The following is a 23,929-nucleotide window of genomic DNA, read 5'->3' on the forward strand; positions in this document are numbered from 1 at the left end:
AGTTGTGGGAGTGGATGAGATCTTAAGAAGGAGAGCTTGGAAAAAGCAGAGCTTTCCATCCACCTTCTCTTCATCTACTCTTTTTTGTCTAGGTTGGTACAGAGTTCACGACAGTCTTGTACAACTTCATGTGCAACAGTAGCTGCGTGGGAGGGATGAACCGTCGACCGATTCTCATCATTGTGACATTGGAAACCAGAGAGTAAGTAGTCCATCAATAGCCCTTTGCTTGTGAGGTGGCTTTCTGGCAGCATTTCAAGGTGCTTAGGGATGGTCTGATGGAAGGGGCTATGGGACACTGCTCAATTGCTACAGGCAAGAGTTACCCAGTACCTGGAATAACCTGACTAGGAAATGGAAGATTTGGGTCTGTCAGAGCATAGTCTGGTGTGAATCGCTCAGACTCTGTCCTTGTTCCTCTCGCCATTACTTGGAGGAGGTGGTACAGGTGTTTTTGATGTGTGTAACTCAACAAAGAGGTTTTTAACAGTTTCATGAGTATTGTTATTTAACCCACCTGTCAATAGCTGGATACTTTGCTCCCGTGTCTGCCAAGCAGAGTGCTTCCTACCCCTTGCTTTAATGTGACAAGTTTTTCTGAAACAGTGAGGAGATGTGGCAAGGTGGTTAGGGTCTCCTCCCAGCCTCCAGTTTAGGTGTCACCCCTCCCACAGGTAGGTACCGTGTAAGAGGATCAAATGGGAGCAGAGTTAATACCAAGTTCAGTGTGAATACCTCTTATACTGACTGGCAGGTGAATCCATACGTGTGGCTGTTATTTATGGAATATTTCTAAGGTGGACCAGCTAGGAGATGGGACACATCAGCACTGGGGCAGAGGGTGGAAAGGAGGAGTAGGAGCAAGCTACAAGCCTGGCCTGCTGTGTGAGCTTGAGGATGTGGAGGAGGTTGCTAGGCCATGTCTGAGCCTCCAGTAGACACTGTTTCTTATTCCTTTCTTCCCAGTGGGCAAGTCTTGGGCCGTCGATGTTTTGAAGCCCGCATTTGTGCTTGCCCAGGCAGAGATCGCAAAGCAGATGAGGACAGCATCCGAAAGCAGCAAGTCTCTGACAGCACAAAGAATGGTGATGGTACGAAGCGCCGTAAGTAGCTGGCAGAGCTGGGCAGATTGCAGACCGTGCTGTCACAGGGTGCAGGTGTGACCCCAGCGCTTGTGCCAAAGGGGTGGAGGTGCTGCTGTGCATGAGCTTGGAGGCAGGAGGGTGTTTGTCTGTTCTCCCAGGGTGAATCAATCTGAAAAATGGGCTGATGTTTGATTCCTTGAGGTGCTGAGCACTGCTGGCTATTCACAAAATGGCATTTGATAATCTGAGTCTATGGCCTCCCTTGCAGTGCTGCCTAAAGTAATTAACTGTTTCAGATAGCCTGGTTGGTGGTGGCTGGAGAGGGTGTTTATTTGCCATCCTCAGGGTACACAGACAGGACGCTGTAACCACTTCTGAGCTCTTGTTGCTCGTTTAGGACTGTGCTGTGCCTTCAAGTCAACGCCCCATATTGCGGCATATATCTTCCAGTCACAAGGATCTTGATTAAGACTCTGCATAAACCCTGCTGCATGTCTGAGGTGCAAGTGGTCTCTCTCCATGCTCTGAGGAGTAAATGTACTCATCTGACATGCAGGATGTAGAAACTTGGCTTTGGTTTCTGGCATGTGCACAGTAATGGCACTGGGCTGCACAGTAAGGCACCAGGTCTTAACAGGAGGCAAACTGGAGGACTTTGTTTCTGCAGTAGATTTGGCTTGCTTGCTTTCTCTTGCCTTCCCTTAGTGGATCACTGATTGTTGACAGCTAGTGAGTGCTGTAACACAAATTCACCAACTTTCCTGCAAAGAGCCTGTTCTTGTACCTGATCTGACTTGCTGGGGTTTTGCTATTTTTCCAGCACACCTCTGCTGATGTATTTCCCCGTACGCTACAGCCACCCAATGTATGCAGGTCATCTGTGCCTTGTGGGGTCAGGAGCTACGAGCACAATTCTGGAATGGCTTAGGCAGAGACCCTTTCAGAGCACTGCAGATTTGAGCCAGCCATACGCTTGATAGTTTGTTTGTTTGTTTCAATGGGACACTTTTGGAATTTCTCTTCCAGCTTTTCGACAAGGTACTCATGGCATACAGATGACGTCTATCAAAAAAAGACGTTCTCCTGATGATGAGCTCTTATACTTGCCGGTAAGCTCTCTGTTATTGCTTTTACCTCATGTTTATTGTCTTTCTCAGTCCCTTGAGGCAAGTCAGCTGCTCATCGAGACCTCAGAGAGGAAAACTGTGTTAGTGGATGGGGTTGGGATGTGGATTCCCCAATCCTCAGCTATTTATTTTAAATGCATATTTTGAACAGAAAACATGAAAAATACCATTGGCTGCTGACTGAAAGTGGCTTGTGCAAAGCACCTGAGAATATACCAAGGGATCAGTCTGTCCTGGCAGGAGAATGGTCTTTGATACCTAGCTGGGTGCCTCCTCTCTCATTTGTCTTCTGGGTCTGTGGCAATTCAGCTTTCTCTAGAGACTTGTTTTCTTGGTGGCAAAGATGGATATTTCTGTAGCTTTTACGTGTGATACCCTCATGGCAGAGAGAGCAATAGACATGAACTATGCTGTAGTAAGTGTTGGATCAGAAAGAGGAAGAAGTGTCTGTAATGGACCATTTGGCTGCCTCCCTATGCGCTTTGTTTAGTTGGACCACGGTGCACTGAGGTTTAGATCTCCCTCTTCCTCTAACACCCAAATTCAAGTACTCTTTTCCGCAAGGTATGTGAGACTGAGCACCAAGTCTACCTACGACTGAGGTAGGTAAGGACTTTTTCTGTCTAACAGATTGGATCAGAATAGTGCTTTTGTTTGGTATAGATTTACATCAAGCCAAATGACAACCCCAAGACATTAATTAGCCTGCAGTGTCAGATTGTCAACTCTTCAAAATTGTCTGCTTACCTCTAGCACAAAGCTTAGTGGTTTTATTGCTTATGCATAGAGTATAAACAGAGTATTTGCATCCTGCTGTGGTGTTATTTACTTGACTTTATCTAAAACTCACTGAGGTGGCTATCAGTCTAGATGCAGTCCTTAAGGGTTTTATTTTAACTCCCCTCCCTTTTTATTTCCTCCCTGATCCAGGTGAGGGGACGAGAGACATATGAAATGCTACTAAAGATCAAAGAGTCCCTGGAACTTATGCAGTACCTACCCCAGCACACGATTGAGACTTACAGGCAGCAGCAGCAACAGCAACACCAGCACTTGCTCCAGAAGCAGTGAGTACGAGTGTGTTTGCACAGACCTTTGCAGTGAGAATGGTGGGGAAGGGAGAGGAGAGAGACGCAGAAAGCTTCTGCACAGCTATGCAGATGCCCAGCTGTGGTTAGCCAGCGGCCAAGAGCTCCCAGCTTGCTGCATTGGCAAAATTCTTTCCAACAATGCAGTGTGGGGCTGCTTGTTAACTGCTATTCAGAGCTGGTAGAAATCCATGTGAGGAGGTAGACCAAAGCCAAATTTCTGGTCCAGAACTTGAGATGCTGAGTTTGAGATTGAAGCTTTGTAACCTGCCTCTATCTGTGTAGCAGGACAAACAAGTCCTCCTTCCCCAAATGCAAGTCCTGACTGCTCTCAGGATTTTACTACCCTATCTAGTCTCTTATACTAGACAATTCACCTTTTGGTCTTGGAGGATGCACGAGGAAAGGCTGAATGCCTCGTTTCTGCCTTCCAACTGGAGCTCTGAGCTCAGTGTTTAATGTGCTTTGTCTTAAACTGAGCTGAGGTAGCTCCATCAAACAGCCTGCAGACAGAAGCCCAGTGAGCACTTATGACTGAGCTGAGAAGCTTGGAGTGGGGTGTGCCATTTATTTATTTATTTATTTTTATTTTTTATTTCTATCTGCTGTCTGTGGCAAAGGGAGAGAATGTGGAGCCATCTCCACGCCTCCTCCTTGGAATCCATTGGAGTGCTTTGCCAAGAGCACAGAGCGCCGGGATTGTGAGCCCCAGCTCAGCTGAGCACTCAAATGCCACTGGTGCGCTGCTGTTTTGATGCTGTTGGAGGGCAGGTATCTGTGTCTCTGTGGAATATAAGTACTGTAGGTTCTTGAGTTATAAAACTGGAAGTTGAAAATTGGTAGCAAGGGTGAAATGTGTAAGATTTGCTTTGTGACCAGTGGGCACTTCAAATTAAGACTCTTTGCGCACATTTTTTTTAAAGCACTTCTTTTAAAAGATGTACCTTGTCACTTACTCTCCACAACGTGAGTGAGAATCTTTCCGGCACCGCAGACAATCCCTATCTGAACGTGGCTGGCTGTGCTGTGCCAGGGCTACTTTGAGTGATGTAAATGGAAAGAGAATGGGAAAGAAGGGCCAAATATGTGTCTGGTTTCCATTTTCCCCTCTGTTCCCCATGCTTTACAGTTGCAGAGACTGGGTCAGAGAATGATATCCCAGACAGATCGTAAGCAGTGTCATTCACGGGACTTGCTTCACCTGCTGTATCGGGTGACAAAGTAGCAGGGCAGGCTGTAGGTAGCTGCCAACGGTAGTGCTTAGGATCTTGGCCATTCCTGCTGGTAAGCTCAGGCGTCAGGAGGCTGTGGATATAATTCATTCCTTTGCAGAGGTTAGCACAAGGCCAAGGCACCACGTAAGTCCCACTTGAGCCTGTAGGGATTTATTTTGGTGCCTTGGCCTTGTCTCAGGACTTCTGCAATACCACGGCTTTGTGCCAGATCTCTGCATGTGTTCACATTTCGACCTGTGTGTTTTTTAGTGTCAACTGGAGTCTTGTAGAGGTGTTAAAAAAAAAAGTCTTGTGCTGACATGGCTGGAGCATCCAGGGCCTCTGAGCTTTTTCTGAGACACTTAAAAATGAGGAGTTTATCAGTCATCTGCACTGTTTGTATATATTATAGCTTGTATTTGCTAGCTGCTAGGCATTGTGTCCTTTGTGCACTCCATTGCCTGTCTTTAAAGCTCCGCCTAAACTACAGCCATTTCAGTTGAGAAATGGTTTTGTAAGCAGAAATGGACAGCAGCAGATGACAGCTTTCATTTGGTGCTGACAGTTGTTTTGCCATAATTACTGTTTTCATTCTTCCTATATCAATAGGATGAGTTCCTGGCAACAGAGGTTGGTATTTGTGTTACCTTCAAGACCAGCGTGCAAGAGTCCAGCCATTTAATTTAATGAAACTTCTTTTGACATGTCTCCTGGCACTGGTCCAGTTATATACTCATTTTTTCTCAGTTGATGAGTGTGCTGAGATACTGGGGAGAAAGATTAAGGGCTCTTAAGGGTGCCAGGAGGGGGAAAAAATACCTGAGTGTTTGTCCAGTGCTACTGCAGTTGTCTCCACCAACAGCCTGCCTCCAAGAAGAGTGGTCCTCTGATGAAATACATGTTCAGTCATCAGCTTCTTAGGTCCAGTTGGGTTTCTCGTGCATTTGCCTCAATGAACCACGATATGAATTAATTTCTGAAGAAATGCATGAGGGCAAAGGGATATTCTGTGTGAAAGAACTCGTAAGTATAATTACACCCCAAAAAGGAATTATAAAGGAGTTTTAAGGTCTTGACATAAGATCAGGGAAGGAAGACACTTCATAGGAGAACTGTCCTGGATAGAAGCAATCTTGAATGCAAGCAGGTTAAGCTAAGTGTGCACTGTGTGTCTGGTGGGAGATGTTCTGCCAGATTCAGCACTGTGACTCCTTTGTGACCCTGTTCTGGCTTTAAAAGAAAATGCTTTCAGTTTATGGATAAGACTGTACTTTCAAAACTGAGGCTCACTTTGCATTCATTCAGAGTGTACGTTAAAACTGAAAGCTAGAGAAGTGCAAGTGCAGTGACCAAAGTCTGTATGTGTAGGGGAACCTATTGGTCCTGGGGGGGGGCTCTGTAAGGCCTGGTATTTGTGAGCTGATGTTGGCTGTATACTCTCAAAATGGAGCAGCATCCATGCATGCTCCACAGTCAAACCTAGATGGAGATATTGCTTGATTTTTCAGTTGCTTGGCTTTTCAGAGCAATAGTTAACATAGAGGAGTTAAATAGGTGTGTGGGAGGGAGTTTCCCTTTAATTCCTATAACATGAAAAGCTTCATCTCTTTTGAAGAGTAGGAAAAGGAAGGATGAGATTATCATACCATAAGGTACTTGAAAAATAAATACAACCTGTCACTTTGGAAAATGTGTAACTGCTTTCATGCACATACACACCAGCATGGTGTTTGGTAGGCTAGCAGATGTAATTGTCTTACTGTTCTGGAATGTGAAAGACAAAGCTGGTGACAATCAAAAAGCTGTGTCCCCCACAAGATGATCAAAAAATACTCCAGCGCATATACATTATGCCAGACTACATCTTTCTCTGTCTCATCTCCTCTCTCTGCTTGTTCCTTTGTGCATGGCTTTCTCTTATTTACTGTAATGCCAAATACCTTCATGATCGTAGTGGGAAGATTTTTAGCTGCAGTTGCTGTTCTTCCTTTTTCACTGCCAAATACTTGGGCCTAACAGCAACACATGCCTTCATTTAGAAGACTTCCTTATATTGCTCTGCCACTGCTTTAAAATGTGGTTTTGCCAGAGAATCCTTGCTGCCAGAGATACCAGAGATGGCCATATTTTGGGGAGGGGGAAGGTTTCTTCAGTATTCTAATAATGAGATACATTTACCATCAGTGTTCCTAGGGAATATCTGTCCAGTCTCTAAGGGTTTCACTGGAAAACACTTCTAGAGGTTTAACAAAACTTCCTGTGATGGGCTTCACCCTGCTAATTACCATTTTCAGAACGGTTTCCATTTGGATTGGCCATAGCATGATTGATGGGATTTTAGTCTTCCACAGACCACTCAGAAGAGGGCTTTTGTATCTCAGCAAATGTTCCTGTCATATCAGCAGGGCTGCAGCTACTAGCCCCCGGCTGCCTTTCAGTCTAGTGAGCAGCGCAGCTCATTATCCAAACAAGAGGGAATTAACCTTGCAAGCGAGGTGTGACAGAGCAGAACTATTCAATGCCTGGAGTGCTCCGTCTGAGACAGGAACTTGTAAGGATCTCTGTGCTTACCATTGCAGCAAGAGGGTTGGCGGGGAAGGTGCTCCTTATACCTCCACCTAATGATTCTCATTTTCTGTGTGGAAGTCAATAGTTGTTTTTGCATGGTTTGGTTTGGTTTTGCAGTGCTGTGCTTGCATGCATTGTAAACTCCAGGCATTTGGATAATGTTCTCAGTGGGGAATTACTGAGGTGAAAGTGAGCAAAAAAAGTGTGGGATTAGTTGTGTTAAAATGCAATGTTGGCTGTGCTGGCTCTGAGCGTGCAGCACCTTCTGCCTCAGCTGGCATCACCAGGGACCGCTCAGCTTTGCTGTGCAGGGTCCCTTGGCTTTGCAAGGTGGCAGTAGTTAGATGTAATCAGTACAGCCCTTTCACAATAAGCACCATCTTCTCTGTCTAGCACCAGCTTCTGGTTTTGAAGTAATTGTAGTTCAAAATGGACTCAACAGAAGCTGCTTCTCTTCTCTTCCCGTTTGGTTAAGTATGATTTTCCTCTTGTATTTGTTCAGCCCATTAAGAGTGGCTGGGAACAGTATCAGAGCACCATTTGCAGCGTGAGACTGGGACACAGGAATCCGATTTCTATAACTAGTTGTTTTTTCCTGTCTTGCCAATCGCTTGCTTGTACCTGGGGCTTCCCAGCTTTATAAATTTCCCTGTTGCATACCCTTCTTGTAGGTACTAGGACATCTACTTTTCCCCTCTTTCAAGTCCATGCTGTGATCATGAAGGTGGAAAGTGACTGTTTCTCTCTTAGTTGTTGATAAAAGGTCCTATACATTTATCTTTTCTTTCTCTGGTTCCTTCTCTACAGTCTCCTTTCGGCCTGCTTCAGGAGTGAACTCACGGACTCAAGGAGAGAACCTCCCAAACAGACTGATGCCATCCTAAAACATTCCAGCCCCCCAAACCCATCAGTATATCCATAAATCGAACTGGTGGGGTTCCTTCACCCAGCTCATGGGACTAGAACAGTGGGGCAAATACACAGCCTGATAGAAACAATAAATAGAATAATCTCCTGAAGGGACTCAAACTTTGCAATAATAAGAGACACTTCTACAGATCTCTTAGCCGTAGTGGTAGCACTGGGAGGTCTGGAACCACAATGTTGTCTGTCTTGGTGTAACTTTTTCTTCTCGTTTTTGTAATCTGTTGATATTCTTTCCTGTTACTTCTGTATTTGTGAAACTCAGCAGAGTTTCTCTGAGCAGGTCTCAATTTTAAAATGCCTCTTGTCTTGTTTAAATTAAAGATGTATTCATGGGCTGGGGGGGGGGCGGGTAGAGGGTGGGTTGTGTTTAGATGGTCTGTGATAGTCAGTTGGGCCTGTTTTAATGCTGGTCATGCAGTTGTAATGCAAGTGTGTGTACTGCTGGACAGAGGGAGGTGATAATTATTTTAATTGGTACTGGTAAGAAATCGGACTTTCTCCTGTAGAAATGCCCTCTGATTTGACATCATGACTTGTTTCCGCTTGATTCTAATCATAAAGAGTCTGACTGAAAATCCCTCAAAACTGTAGGGAAGACTGGCTGGCTTTTCCTGACTTTGTACCAGCACTTCTGGGATTAACCCAGCTTTGCTGAACTTGGAAATATCCCTTCTCCTGACTCTGTGGACTCGAACCAAGCCCTGCCACTGGTGGATTGAGATGCATGAGAGGGTGGAGCCTTTGAGTGATGACATCCATGGGGACTCTTGTGTGGCCAGGTGTCCCAGTCCCTTTGCAGCTGAAGGTGTCGGGGCAGACTGTCCATAACTGCTCATTGCCCTGCCTGTGAAAAGAAGTTGGAGCTTGCCACTTTGCTTGTTTGTAGACTTCCAGTAGTTCTTAGATGTTGCTTTAGAGTATTCATCAGCCCTACAATGTTTTACCCAATTATTAGAGGTTTAAAGGAAAACAGTGCCAGCATATGTAGCAGTTGACTCGGCCAGCTGGCCTCAAGCCCTGCCCACCTTGTCCATTAATCCTGCAACTAATGACTGTTGCTTTTGCTTGTTGTCTCTGGTAGGTGTTTGTCCTGGCTTAGTGATTCCTGCGCATTTGACTGTTTCTCAGCAAAGACTTGTAAACCCCGGCACTCCTTGTATCAAACTCTACCTCTGAAAGCTGTTCATATGGGGCTTGACAAGGTGGATTTGAATCCTTAAAAATGAAGTTTTCAAAGTGCCAAGCCTAGACCAGCAGGAAAGAGGAATGATCAAAAGGCAAGCAGAACACTACGGAATTAATCCTGGTATTGCTAATTGTGGCACTAGGTGCAGATATTGGAGGCAAGGGAGGAGCTGATTGAGGGCAGGCTTGATGCCTGCTTGTTGGTGGGTTTTTCCATCACACAGAGAGGGACTTGGACACCATCACATGAGGAACAGCCTGCAGCACTGGTCGAGAAGTGCCCTTCAACCTATGCTCTCAGGCAGCATCTCTCCTGGGAACCCTCTGATGTCCACAGCTGCAGAAAATAGAAATGGAAAGAGGTTACTGAAGAGATACTGGGAAGGGTGGTGTTGGCCCAGTCCAATGCTGGTTGGGGACTGGAGTCGGATGTAAAAGTTAGTGCTCAGCAGCTGCTAGGAAACTCTGCCTGGTGGCTGGATAGGTCTTGATGGGAAATTCTGTGCCTGCAGCACAATCCACGCTGGATTCCCTTGGGGCAGATGTGTACCCGGCTCTAACTCTGCCCTCATGTGTTAGGTGCAGCCTGAAGAAAAGGTGCCTTCCAAAAACAAAATGGGCCTCTTGGCCACCCACTGAGGGAAAAAGCCTGATGCACAGTGGGAGAAGACTCTTATCTCTGAACATCACATCATCTGCTTCCAGGCAGCAGAGCTGTGCTCTGAGCAGGTGATGACTCATACTAATCTCTCTTTTAAAAGCCATATTCCATCTCCAGATATCTCCTTTGTCATCTTAGCAAGACTTGTTCTACCGGGGAGGCAGAGGGGGCTGATGGAGAAGAGACACAAAAAATTGTGAATAACAGTAATAACTAATTAAACACTAGCATGGACTATTTCATACACTTCCAGCTCTACCATTGTTCCTTGTATAAAGTTAGCCAAATCAAGTGCCTCTATGCTTCACCTGGAAACTCCAGGAGGTACTTCCAGATCACAAAGAAGATAAAATTTGCTGTGTTTCTTTCTATTTGGGAGAAGAAAGGTCATGTTCATCCTTTCCCTGTGAGAGCTGAGAAGATGAACTGCAAAAGCAACACAGATGCAGGATTATACTTAGCACCATTAGTCCGTGCTTCTGATGAAGATTCATTCCTGGATCTTGGTCTTGTCTGCTTGTGGATGACAGTATGGAAATACTGGGATAGGGGCAGTACTTACTTGCATAAAGAGTTGCTCGAGGGCCTGTCCACCAGCAGGTTCAAGGAGGCAACCTACCAGAATATGAGAGCCACCCACAGCCCCCACTAAGGAGATCTCTGCTCAAGTTCTAGTTCATCTGGTCTGATCTGTGGGAAATCTCTTGTACCATCATGGGCAATACATTTGACTTCTACCAAGCGAGCATATAGAATGTTTGGATCCCACTGTCCTCTAGAAAGGCTTTGCTATTTGTCTTTCCTCACCTTCAAGAGGATGATGATTATGAATCTGGTCTTAATGGTGACTTGATGAGCTCTCCAGCTACAAGGTGGTAACCTAAGAAGGTGCAGGTTTTTTCCAGCAAACCACCTGGAGCTGGAAGTAATTGGAGTTCCTTTTTCGTCTGTCCTCTGCAGATAAAAGCAGAAAACCTTTTCTAGCTGTCTTGTGATTGCTTCTCTGTCATCGCTGGTGCTTCAGAAAAGTAAGTCTTTTCCTTTCAAGGAATAACTAAGCAGGTTAACTGAGCCATATCAGTCAGTCAGGTCCTATCAGCCTGTGTATATCCACTCCCTGTATTATAGTTCCATTACCTAGAGGGCAGATTGCATCCACTGCTGCCTTGGGAAATTCCCATACCTGAAATAAATGTGGAGTCATTATCTCTCCTCTTGTCCCTGTACTGTAGTTGCTGTCTGCCTAGTGACTGTTAAGGCTCTTCCTTTCCACACTACCAGTTGGTCACAAAGGCTACAAAGCACTTGCGTGGCTGAAAAATACTCTGTTGCTTGCTTTAGAAGAGCAGCTGTTTGAGATGTGGAGAGCAAGTGCATCTCTCTGCTTTTTAGTGTCCTGTTTCATGGATCTTCTAAGCTGATAAGTGCAATTGAGCAGCATCTGGGACACTTCTGCGTTATTACCAAGGGTAGATCAGATTCCAGGGTTGTGCAGCCCAGCAAACACCCCTGTTTGAAAAACCATCGTCATTGGGCATGTAGACCATGTACAAACATAAGATGTAGTCCTTACTACATTGCTGCAGCTACTGTAAGGAAAGACAGGCCCAGTTTCAGACAGCTTCCATACCACTTGGGTCTCTTGGCATTGCAACTGCCTCTAAGTCTTCAGGGATAGCAAAGAGTAGGCATAAGGGCTTGGGTGAAGTTTTAAACCCTCTGTGCCTAAGCTGCCTTTTTCTTGCACTTTTTGAACCTTTGATGTATTTTTCATTAAGGCTACTTTGAGGGTGCATTCATCTAATGTGAGTGAGGACTCTAGGACTTGTCTACGCAATCAGGTAATTGGTCTATGCAAGCAGTTTCCTACCTCTGGTGAAGGGCTGATATCCAGTTATCTATGAAAGTGCAGAAGTGTACAAGGTAACCTGTAAACTGAACTGTGCTTCGTATGTGGGAGAGGAAATTCCTTCTTGACCTGTTGAGATGATTACTATATGCCTTGAAGCATGAGAGTTGATTGCCCTCATATGAGCTTGCATAACTACAAATGTTATTGGCTAAATAATTACATAGCCTCTGAAGAGAGAAAAATCAGTTGCAGAATGTGACTCAGTGCCTTTGGTATCAGACTATTCCAAGAAGTATAATAGTCTCTTAATTGAAGTCCTTATACCTTGATATTAAAATGCATTTCGTTGGCATTGATATCAAAGAAATGTTAATGCTCCTACTTCTAATCTTTCTTGAGACATAGTAAGTATAATTTTAATCAAAATCACTGTGCATGATGTTCTTATAACACCTGTTTTAAAAAATTGAGAAAAAAGCAATTTATTTTTAATGAATCCTCAAAAAATGTAGTCTGTGTGTTTAGTACCAAAAATACTTTCTCATGTTTCTGAAGCTGTTGTTATATTGATGTGTGACATTAATTTTCAATAAAATTTTGCATCTTGGTTTATCTTTGCACTTTTCTTTGGCTGGATGGATTTCTGCAGACCTTTCACATATCTACTTATGTGTTGGAATAGTTTCATTGAAATGCATATGGGTATGAACAAAAATGGTTTTTGTTGCTTTCCTGTTTTATTTGCTTCATCTTGATTGTCTCAGTAGAGCTAATCTTCATTTTTATGAGTACAAATGAGAAAAGAATGGAGTCCTTAAGCAATGAGTGAGAGTATGCTTTCATTTTGTATAGTGTAGGGTGCTTCAGGTTTGGTTTATTTGTTTGTTTTCCTGTGAAGTATACTGCAGTGATCTAACTAGTCTTGTTGAGATCACTGTTGAAGGTGTAGAGAGCAAAGTTGAGCTCACTTCTGACTGCCTTGGAAAATGCTGTTTTGTACCAACAGACACCCTAAAAAAATCTGTTGATAATAATGAACTCTCTAAATAAAACCTGTCCTGAGCTTAAACAGTGGAAACAAACCTCTTTTGCGATGTCTTTTGACTTGATTTGGAATTTCACTGTGGGAAGGTGTTGTACATGGTGACCACCTCACTTGCATACCCCAAAATCAAGTAATTCTGTCCTAAGAGTCTGTTCAGTTGTATATTAATTTCTGCTGAAGCTTGGTTAGGATAGGTGCCTGGACCTGTAAAGTGGAAATATTAACTTAAGTCCTAAATTCAGAGGCCTCTTAGGTTAAGAGCAGCGTCAACCTGACTCGAATTTCATGGCTGGTCTCCACTTTTATAATTGATGAATTGAAACCTCAAATCTGAATCAGTCCCTTCACCCTGAAATGTTGGGCCTGAACTTCGTGGCTTGGTTTCACTTCTCTTTGGGAGTTGTTGCTACCATTAATATTAATTTGTGAAGCTTCTTGTGCTTTCCACTTCCTTGAGTCTATGAAGTTTGCTGGATCTTGTCCTGCATCTTCAGTGCCTAAGGACAGTTCACACCCTTCTGTACCTCCTGTAATTGAGTAATTAAGTAACATTTCTTCAGGGCCTTAGATACTCTAGCCTGTTAGCATAGATGTTTTCTCCACCCAGCGTCGCAAGTCTTAAAAGTGCAGGAAGCTGGAGACTTTGTAATTATATGAAACTTGACCTTGGGTGCTGAAGGTTTTAATAAATTATCCGGGAATAAGTCTTTTCTTTACTTTACACTTATTTTAAGTAATAACTATTTTGTTTGCATAGAAGGAAAGCCAGTTCCCAGGAATCGGTGTAACCAGTTATACAAAGATGAGTAAATTTCCCAACGGGAAATAATCAGGGAATGTGCCCTTTAACATTCACCGCAGGGTCACTGCAGTACAGCAGAACAAACACTCGGACTTCATCGCTTGCGAGGGTATGTCTTGTTTGGGAAGCATGCCTGTTTCCCGAGTGCCTTTGCACAGCCTTGCAACTGCCTCTGGTATGCCAGGGCTCAGCCCAGCAGCAGTTTGGAGAGAAACATGGGCTCTTGTGACATGGCAGTGTTCTGCCAATTGTGCTGTTAGGCCTGCTTTAATGATCATTTTCTGCATATTCCAGATAAGGCCCGACTCCAGATGGGATGCCGCAGTTGTAACTCGATCTGGGAATGGGGTGCCATTCATGAGCAGTCTGGTCTCCACACTCCGGATTGCTTACATGGCGGCATTGCAGCTGGGACCGCTGGGGCTAGGGAGGGAGGGGGAGAACGTGCGAGCGAGCCTTGCTAGCCAGGTCTGTACATGAGAAATGTTGGATGGAGTTTGGGGCTGTCTGGACTTGAAAGCTGGTATATGAATCTGATATTTGTCACAAGCAGCCTGCAGTATTTGGATACCAAATTCTCTTTAATGTCAGCAAAAGTTGTGTGCGTCTCCTGTGTAGCTTTGACCATCTCAGTAGCTTTCCCCAAGGAGTATGGAGTCAGTCTTGAGGAAAGAGCTTCTGTTGAGGAAAGAGCTTCTGATTGTTTTTATATATATATGTGTGTGTATATATATTTATACACATACATACACACATATACATACATACATGTACACACACACATATATATGGATTGCTGTATATATACACCTGGGAATAGCATGATTACATGAATAAATAGGAGTTTTGGAAAACCAAGAACATAACTATATCCTGTAGTCAGATTTCTAGGGGTAGTTAGGATGGTTTGAGATAACTTCCTCAGTTCTTTTTCTTATGAAAAAGCCTTAGACCACAAAGAGAGCTTTACTTAAAAATACTGTTTTCAAGATTTGGCAGGTGTTTGCTGGGTTTGTGTATGTTCTTTTCTCCAACTGAAAATGGTCTGTAGGAACTTCTTCTCCTTAAGAAAAAAAAAAAAAAAAAAAAAGAACTGAAAGTGAAGCTGCCCTTTGTCAGTGTTTTGCAATTCTTTTTTTTAAATCCCCAAAATACCTGCAAAAATTTAGTTCCCGTTGGTTATCTTTCCAATGATCTTTAGTTGTGACACTCCCACAGTGCCAGTAATTTCACCAGCAATAGTTTACCACTGCCCCAAACAGAAAACACAGCCCTTTCAGATGTGCACTCCTAACAACCAAAGGCTGTGACTCACATCCTAATATCTCCTTGGTTTGCAGGACCTCCATGCAGTCACAGTCGTCCTATGGTTCCAACTCTCCGCCGCTCAGCAAAATGAACAGCATGAACAAACTGCCCTCTGTCAGCCAGCTAATTAACCCCCAGCAGCGCAGTGCCCTGACTCCAACCACCATCCCCGACGGCATGGGAACCAACAGTAAGAAAATTTGCTGCTTCTTCTCCTGCTCTGTGCTTGCTCCCCACTTCTCTGGAGAAAGAGACTTTGAGTTTTGGAGACACTAGGCCAGTGGCTAACATTAGTCCAGGGAGCCTCGAGCCACTCTCAACAGCAAGGCTGGGAATCTGGAGAGCCAAATATTGCTCCCTGCTGAGTTGTGGGGCAAGTCCCCTGCCTCCTCCAAGCTCCAGCTTCCCACTCTGAGCCTCACAGAGGCGAAGATGTGAACAGAGCTGCAACTTTCTGCAAATCTGGCTGCACAGTCATCTGCCTTTCAAACCTTGTTTCTTCCTTTTCCAAGAGAGGTGATGCAAATATTGGCAAACTTTTCTTCCCTTGGTTCAATTAAGACACTTAATTTCAAAGGAAATATCTGCAGCTTGTAGCAATATAACCTGCTTCCTCCTGGCTGCTGAAGAGTGCCCAGCAGCCCTGTAAATCCAGGATGACAGACATGATTCTGGGGGCTGAGTTTTTTGAGAGTGCTGGGCTCTCACCCACACCTGTTGCTGATCCCCTTTGGGTGCTCAGTGTCTGAAAACAAAGCTGTTCGGTTTCTGTATTGGGTTACCCTGCTGGCTCTGTCCTGCTCCTTTTCTGTGGCAAAGAAAGCTGAGATGCTGACAGCTTGCTTAAGTTTCTGATGAGCCTGTTTGTAACAGAAGATAAGCCAGGCAAGTGAGCAGAGCGAGCATTGCCTACAGTTGCTCCAGTGAGGGGAGAACTTCTGAAAGACTTCTGTCATCTGGGTCCTATGCAGTCCCTGGGGTCCCTGCCTTAAATTCCTTGTGAGCTCTGTGAGGAGCTCTGCAGTGAATTTAAGGCTGCTTTGGTTGTAGGATGAGCGTGCCATGTCTTGGCACTGTGCTGGGGGTGAAGTAGTGGTCTGGGAATGCCTTGGTAATGATGTGCTCCTTCTGCTTCTCTCCTCTAGTTCCCATGATGGGCACCCACATGGCCATGACCAGCGACATGAACGGCCTCAGCCCCACACAGGCGCTGCCTCCTCCCCTCTCCATGCCTTCAACGTCCCACTGCACTCCCCCTCCTCCATACCCCACAGACTGCAGCATTGTCAGGTGAGCAGGAGCAGGCTGCCAAGACTCACATTTCTTACCGTGCAGAACGGAGGCCTTGTGTTGTGCACCTAGTCCCTTGGACTCACCCTGTTTTCTCTTGAGTGCTGGAATCCAGCCATTTGTGACAGTCTCATGGCCAGCGCCCTCTGGGCACGAGGCCTCAACCCCCTACCCATGAGCAGCTGAGAGAAACAGGGACATTAAGACTACAAGAAAGCCAAGGACCCTCAGGATCTGTTGGACTGGTGGAGCTGAGGGTGTGCAGCACTAGGCCAGGAAGACTTGCAAAGTGTGTGGTGCTTTCTCCCCCACACCCCCCACTCTGTAGCCACACAACAAATTTTGACTGGGGTCAGAAGTACAAACAGCCTCTCTAGACACAGCCCGTCTGCCCTCCATGAAGTTGAACAGGCTGGCAAAAGCTCCCCATAAGAGGAATACGCCTAGGGAGGAGCATGCTGTTGTGGAGTACTTTGTGTGCATGATGTATCTGAGCCCCAGATCACCTTGGTGAAGCCCTGTATCCATGCAGCAGGCTGCCCTGGGTCCCACCACCTTCTCAGGGAAATACCTCAGTGACCTGGCAGGAGGGCTCTTGGGAGCCTTCCCGCTCCAAGATCTGTGTCGCATCTTCAGCTTTCTACTAAGGTGAGGTGTTGCCTCTGTTGTCTGCTAGGAGGGTTGTCTGCTAGGAGCCAAACTGAAAGACTCCCTCACTTGTTTCACATGGCAGCGACATGGCTTGCTGGCCTGGCATGTCTTGGAGAAGGTCAAGCCAAGGGTAAAAGCTTTGTTTCCTGTTGCTGCAGGTTGGCTGAGTGTTTGGTTTTTCTGTGGTTTGGGCTGTTGCAGCCAGGGTGATCCTTTTTTCTCTCTCCTTCCTTCCTTCCTCCTCTGCAGCTTCTTAGCGAGGCTGGGCTGCTCATCCTGTGTGGATTATTTCACGACCCAGGGGCTGACCACCATCTATCAGATTGAGCATTACTCCATGGATGTAAGTAACTCCTCACCATTTCCTTTGTTTGCACTCTTGGCCCTGCTGTAGGATCTGATCAGAAATCCAGACTCAGTATTTTTTTATTTTTATATAATTAGTTTGAATTAAGGCTGTCACACAATGGGGAAGACTTGTTGCAAGGTAAAGAGGGGAAGGACTCTGTGCCAGAGCCATAGTTATAATTGCCTTGCCTGGTATAGAGTGTGTCTCCTTCCACCACCATCCCTTTTAGCCCCAGAAGTGGCCCCAGCCCACAGGCCTGTTGACTCTGCAAGGCTTGGTTTCAGTTTACAAAGCTCTGAAACACCTAACTTGCCTGCGGACAAGTAGCTGTCCATAAGTGGTCTGTGTTTTCCCTCCCTACTTCTATTTTCTAGCCTTACCTTAATGATCTTCCCTTGCTATTGGCATCTCAGTGCAGCTCTGTTTTTTCTTGCATGGCTTCTGCTGCGGGGTTGCATTCTCCTCTCCTGTACCATTGCTCTCTTCAGAGCAGGCCCCTTTTTGCTCCAAGACTTTGCAAGGCTTTGGTGCTTTTGATTCCTAGCCTGGGCTGTCTTCCTTCTGCTCCTTGCTGTAATTAGAAAAGCTGACCCGAATTAATCAAAGCTGATAGCTATTTTTTTCAGAAGCCAATACCACATTTCCCTGAGTTAGGTAAATGCTACCCTGAGGTACTATACCTGCAGAGATGATGGGGGGGGGCCTCAAACTCCAAGTATTCTGATGTTAGGTTTCTATCTTAAATTTTGGTTATGTTCAAGTAATTAAGGCAGTTTCTATACAGTCAGACCAAGAGCTTTGAATACAGGAGCCCAAACTTTATTTCTAAAATACTTTTAGAGGCTTTGAAATAAACACTGAAGTTTTCAAAGCCATCGAACTTCTGCAGCCTAGCATCACTCACCACAGACAACCAGCAGAACTAACCAAGGTTGTTTTGGAGGCCTTGCAGTCTAGTTAAACGTCTAGCTTTAGGCCCCAGGGTCTTATGCATGAACATGTGTTTCATGTCGCTTCAATATGGACCTCATGTAATCAGTTCTTGTTGCCTCTCCACTGTGTGTGCTTGTTTAGAAGTGGTGAGCCAGTGAAGCACCACCTTCGGGTTACTGGTTTATCTTCTGGTATAGCGCATCACGGCCACCCGGATTTTAGCAGGGCTTTGCAGGTTCATAGGTGTTTGCATGGTGGCCCAGAGGCCACTTCTGCCAGGGCCCAGACCCTCTGGATTTCCCAGGGATTGCCCTGTTAAGTCCTTCTCCTTTCCTTGCAGGATCTGGTGAGCCTCAAGATCCCGGAGCAGTTCCGCCATGCCATCTGGAAAGGCATCCTGGATCACCGGCAGCTCCATGACTTCTCCTCCCCTCCCCACCTCCTGCGCACCCCAAGCGGCGCCTCCACTGTCAGTGTGGGCTCCAGTGAAACCCGGGGGGAGCGGGTCATCGATGCAGTCCGCTTCACGCTCCGGCAGACCATTTCCTTCCCGCCCCGTGACGAGTGGAACGACTTCAACTTCGACATGGATGCCCGGCGCAACAAACAGCAACGCATCAAGGAGGAAGGGGAGTGAGCTCCACAGAACCCATTCCACCCCGCCTCAGCCACAAACTGCTCAGCCCTTCGTGTGTCTTCACCCTGCTTGGTACTGCACCCCTGGAAGAAGGGCACAGAGAGCCTTCTTACTCAGTCATGCTAGTTATGCCCTTACTCCTGTCTAGGCCATGTCCCTGGACTTGTGACCTCCATCTCAGCTCTTGCAAGGGAAAGAGCTGAGCGAAGGGGGAAGGCAGGTGGTGTTCCCTTGAAAGCTGTTGGCCTTCTCGAGAAGGCATTGTTTTTTGTCTTGTGTTTTCCTTTGGGCAGAGGGCTTCTTTTCTTGACTCTTGAATCCTCACACACCTTGTGGGTATCTTGACCTTCAGACTGTCTCTCTCATCCACCAATTCTGCTTTGAAAAGCAATAAGGTTTAAAAAAAACAAAACCAAAACCCAAAGTGCTCCAAACTCTAAGCTGATAATTCATCAGAAAAAATAAATGGGAACTAGTCTGCTGAACGTTGCACTTAAACAGCCTCTTCCCACGGAGCTGAGTGCTCTGTTCATGTGTAATATTCTCCAGCGGAGACAGCACATGCACTTTGCTGGACAGGCCAGCGCTTACAGCCACCTGCAGCCCACTTTTTCCTTTTCCTTTGCCTTCTCTGAGGGGGGGGAAAACAAACAAACAAACAAAAAAAACCCCTTTTGCTGTCTCTTCTCTTGATTGAATGTACATTTATGTGTATATCCTGGTTTGCTTGTTTCAGGATATAAACTCAAATAATGCTGTTGATCGCCCTGACTCGCGTGTCCCCCACCCAACCTTAGCCATTCTGTACTACTACCACAATCTAAGCTAGAGTACTAGGCTTTGTCACATGTGCAACCTGGTTGGTTTAGTATAAAGAAGCCAGGACCTGTCTACCTGCCCTCTGGTTGGCACAGAGGACCAGCTGGAAGCTGCACACTGATTTGTAGGGCTTGAGCTACTCTAAACCCAGGCAATCCTTTATTTAGACCATATTAGACTGATTCCAGCTAAGGAGAGTAGAGCCATCTTTAGATGCATCTCCAATTGACCGATGTCTGTTGCATTTTGTTGCCGGTGACTGTAGACTATGTGATGGGGAGCTAGAAGCAGAGAGTAAAAAAAAAAAAAAAAAAAAAAAAAAAAAAAAAAAAAAAAAAAAAAAAAAAAAAAAAAAAAAAAAAAAAGACCAAAAAACAAAACCAGGATTTTCCCACAGACTGCCTTGGAACAAGTAGTTTGAAAAGGTTCCTGGTAGTATGAGTGTTACTACTGCAAAAAGTGTTGTTTACATTAAAAATTTAAAACTTTTGTGTTTTTTCTTTATTGGTTAAACAGCAGTTGTGCTCTGAGGCATTTCCTCTGTGACTGCCAGTCATACTGCAGGCAAGTAATGGAACAGAGTGCATGTTTCCACACCTGTATTGGCCACAGCAGTGAGACGCTAATAGGTAGAAACAGATACAAGCTGAGGAGCTCAGCTGCTTTCAACTTGGCTTTCTCTTTTTAACATTAAGCTTGATTTTTTTTTTTTTTTTTTTTTTTGACTGGGGAAAGTTGATGAAAGCAGCTTTTAAATGAGTTGCCATCCTACGTTGCTACAAACAAATAATTTCTTTTCAATGCAGCGGCTGTTCTCTGGGCCCTGCTGTGTCACATACTTCATTTGAGTAAGGTATTGTTAGTATCCTCCTTCATCTGCACATCTGTCTGTTGTAGGTCTGAGTTGCATTCAATGACTGCCTTTTGGTAACTGTGCAAGCCTATTTTGGATAGCCCAGAATGGTGATGCAAGATGATTACCCTGTAAAGTGTGTGTATATATATATTTTTTTTGTATGTGTAATTTTTGTTTCCTAGAACATAACATGGCAATTTTTATTTCTTCTTGGGATACCGGGTCTGCCAGAACCACAATAAAATGTTGTTTGTTTTTCTGTTTTTTAATTATTATTTTTATGCAAAACGCTTACAGTATACAGTGTAACAAGTGACTCACCATTGAACAAATATATTTGTATTTTTCATACTGAGATTCCTGTATTACTTTGCAGTTGAGGGGTTAGGGGACAGGGACTGAAAGCCTGTTTTATCATTTTATTTTGTAACACTTCAAAGAGCAGCGTCCTAGATTTCAAAGTATTTAACATGCTCAGTGTGAAAACTTACTACTATTTTTTTTTCCTAGTATGCTACAAAAGAAGCGCATCATCCTGCTCTTGACTCAATGCAAGAATTAATTCAGTGGGGCAGTGTTAGTGCGGGGAAAGTCTTAGTGCGGCTACTTTGCAAATTCTTGGAGGTGAATTTTAGGTTCTGCCCTCCTCACCTTCATGGTTTTGCATCTCCATTGTGTAATCCTTCTGAGCTGCTTCAGTATTGTAGGAAATGATTCAAAAATACCTTCATCTTAGGAACTAGGAAGCTTCTGACTATAAAGGTTAATGCAGTTAATGCTGTGCCCAGAGTTGGGGCACAAGAACTTCAGTATCTGCTTTTTTAACTCAGCAGTTAGCTGGAGCTTTTCTGCTACATCACTAATAATTAAAATTTATGCTGTGAAAAATGTTCTTTCTACTGTGTACCAACATGGAGCCCACTTCTGTATAACTGGAATCTTCAAGTGAGTTTGAACTGCTGTAGCTTTTATCCTCTCCTATAGAGCTGTGATTTTTGTTTTGATACATCAAAGCATATGGGTTAACTGAGCTGAGAATCTGCCAATGCTTGTAGCAATGACAGTGTTGCCTGCACCAGGACTTGTGTGTGTTTTGGAACACCTTGTTGTTGAAGTCGATGAAAATAAAAGCCAAACTGAAAATGATACTGAATTTCCAACCAGCTTCTTTTCTTGCCTGTGCGCCTTTTTGGAAATGATCAGGAGACTTTGCTGCTTCTCCCTCTGAGCACCTTGGGTTTAGCGTAGCCTTCACATGTGCGTTTGATTTTCCAATCTCCATAGACTGTCACTGGTGATTTCTTTTGCATTTGTGGCTTTACCCAGCATAGGGACAGAGGAGTTGATGGTTTGGCTGCTCTGACCGGTCAGAGGCCATTGACCTCCAAGCAGTCTTGTGTTAGGCCCATTTGCACGCTCTCAGTTTGTCTGCTGGGAAGGTATCTGCCTTGCTGCAAAGACTGTGTAGAGGAAAGTCCACTTGCTTTGTACTTCACTTGAGAGCTCACTTCATGTTCACTTTTATTTTTAAAAGTGTCTAAATTTCTTGCTTCAGTTTTCAGCTTGTGTTTGCAATGTCTTTTTCCCCATAGAGAGACCTTTCACTTCATACCATCCATGGTGCAAAGGTGTGTTATAAGCAGACCCCTGCTGTCATCTTTCTGGCAGATTGAATGAGTCAACCTCTGTAAACCTCTTGCTGGAAGGTGGAGGTTTTTAGCTTTTGTATCATTTCCTTGGCTCTCTATTGCCCTCACTTCAGGTTCCTGCATGGGGCACCAGGAGGCATCCCATGTTTGTCCTGCTCAGACACAGCTGAGCTGGGGCCACAGCTGGTGCACTTTCTTGGGGGCAGACTGCATATGGACAAGTTCAGTGCCACCCTTTCCCACCTCCACACTTTGTGTAGCTATCTCCATTGATCCTCTCTGGGCTTGGGGATGCTTGCCCTCCTTATTTTAAACTATACCAAAGACTTTTTGCATCATCCCGTGTATCCCCTCCCCTACCAAAACCATCTCCTTTCCCTTTGCATCTCAAAATAGTTTCTGTTCCCAAGATTTGGAAGAACAGCAGTGTTTAGCTGCTGGGGTGGCTGTCCTGAAACGACCAAGTAGTTTCCATCAGCTGCAGGCTTCAGTCCATCCATGAACCATCACAAAAGCTGTTAATGGCCCAGCTTAAATCAGGCAATTCTGTATGGGAGTCCATTTCTATCTCTCTGTCTCAAAATTTTGCTGGAGGTTATGGTTTGTGATTTTTTTTTTTTTTTTTTTTTTTTAAGAAGTGAGGGGGCAAAAATCCATAAAGATCCCCAAAGAGGAAAAAGGCATTGCTTCTCTTGGGAGTCCGTTTAACATTTACCATTAGGACAAACGCTTCTCTGATTTCTTCAGCTCTGGTTCTAGCCACTATTTCTTTTGTTTTTCTGGAAAAAGATTACAGATCAACCAGTCTCTGGATAATACTATCCATTGGCACCGTTCCACTGGTACACTCTGACCATCAGGGACTGCTTGACTACAGTGTGATAAACTAATACGTTGCCCCCCCCCCCAAGAGACAAGTGCTACCACAATGAATGTGAGAGCATGTCATTTCAGCTGATGGAGTCCTTGCCTATAGGTGAGCAAATCAGATCAGGTAAAATAGGATTACAGTTTCCATTAATCAGGTAGGCATGAAACACGTTTGCTGGCAATCGCATTAGCTCTCTGCCATGATCCATTGTTGGATTAGGATTAGGAACTTATGCGTTTCTTACGGTACAGCAAGGATTTCAGTGCTGATAATCGAAAGCTGGTACTCTCCTTTTTGTCCTCCTCCTCCACCTGTTTGAATTTTTCCTTTGAATACTGGGATGCTTGATATGAAGTTTGGCATGACATTTTCAGTGCAGGGATCCATCACAAACTTCCAGCTTTGTTTTGCAGGAAGTCTAGGAAGTCTGAATGGGTCTCTGAAGACTTGCATGCCCTTCTATATGGTTTTCAAAGTATGCTGAAGTTCCCTGGAATAAAACTTATCCAGACAAAAGAAAAGTTGACAAATGGTTGAGTGGAGCCTGAGAAGGGTGTCCTGCTCCTCATGTTCTTCCTGTCCTCTGTGGATTAGCAGAATCCCCTTCCTTCCTGATGGCAAAGCTGCCGAGCACGCACAGTGATGAAAAGGCTCCAGGACCTGGTCTCCCAGTCTCCCTCTTTGCAACTGCAAGCTGTTTCTCAGCAGGAAAACCATGTGGGCAGCCCAGCCCTATCAAGGGGAAGCTTGGGATGTTTGGCCTTCTGCTCATTGAATGACCTGCTGCAATATAAAATGTGTAGCTTATACCAACTGCTGCGTGAACATTAGTAAGTGTTTGAGGTAGCCCTGCAAGGCTCCCCTGTGCAATCCAGCCCATGGAGCAGCAGCAAGTGTCCACTAGCCAGAATTGGAGGCAGCCTGTGAGTGTGGCTGTCTGGGCAAAGGCTTTGCCCATGCTGAGCCTTTGCCTTTGTCAGTCACTTTTGACACAAAGGTGCCTCCTGGTCAG

At 44.9% G+C, this 23,929-nt stretch overlaps 1 protein-coding gene across 2 annotated transcripts in view; it reads left to right on the forward strand.

The window, feature by feature from the left end:
- The window catches only part of TP63 (tumor protein p63), a 113,850-nt gene extending 92,307 nt beyond the window's left edge, over positions 1-21,543 (forward strand). For both annotated transcript variants that reach the window (XM_026093515.2, XM_026093513.2), the window contains 8 exons: positions 93-202; positions 967-1,103; positions 2,112-2,194; positions 3,143-3,279; positions 14,895-15,052; positions 16,008-16,152; positions 17,053-17,146; positions 18,426-21,543. In XM_026093515.2, coding sequence (XP_025949300.1) covers positions 93-202; positions 967-1,103; positions 2,112-2,194; positions 3,143-3,279; positions 14,895-15,052; positions 16,008-16,152; positions 17,053-17,146; positions 18,426-18,722 — 1,161 coding nt within the window. In that variant the 3' untranslated portion in view covers positions 18,723-21,543. The remainder of the gene's footprint in view (positions 1-92; positions 203-966; positions 1,104-2,111; positions 2,195-3,142; positions 3,280-14,894; positions 15,053-16,007; positions 16,153-17,052; positions 17,147-18,425) is intronic.
- Positions 21,544-23,929: the final 2,386 nt, after the last annotated feature.

Source organism: Dromaius novaehollandiae, chromosome 9, assembly GCF_036370855.1.
Source record: "Dromaius novaehollandiae isolate bDroNov1 chromosome 9, bDroNov1.hap1, whole genome shotgun sequence".
Lineage (NCBI taxonomy): Eukaryota > Metazoa > Chordata > Aves > Casuariiformes > Dromaiidae > Dromaius > Dromaius novaehollandiae.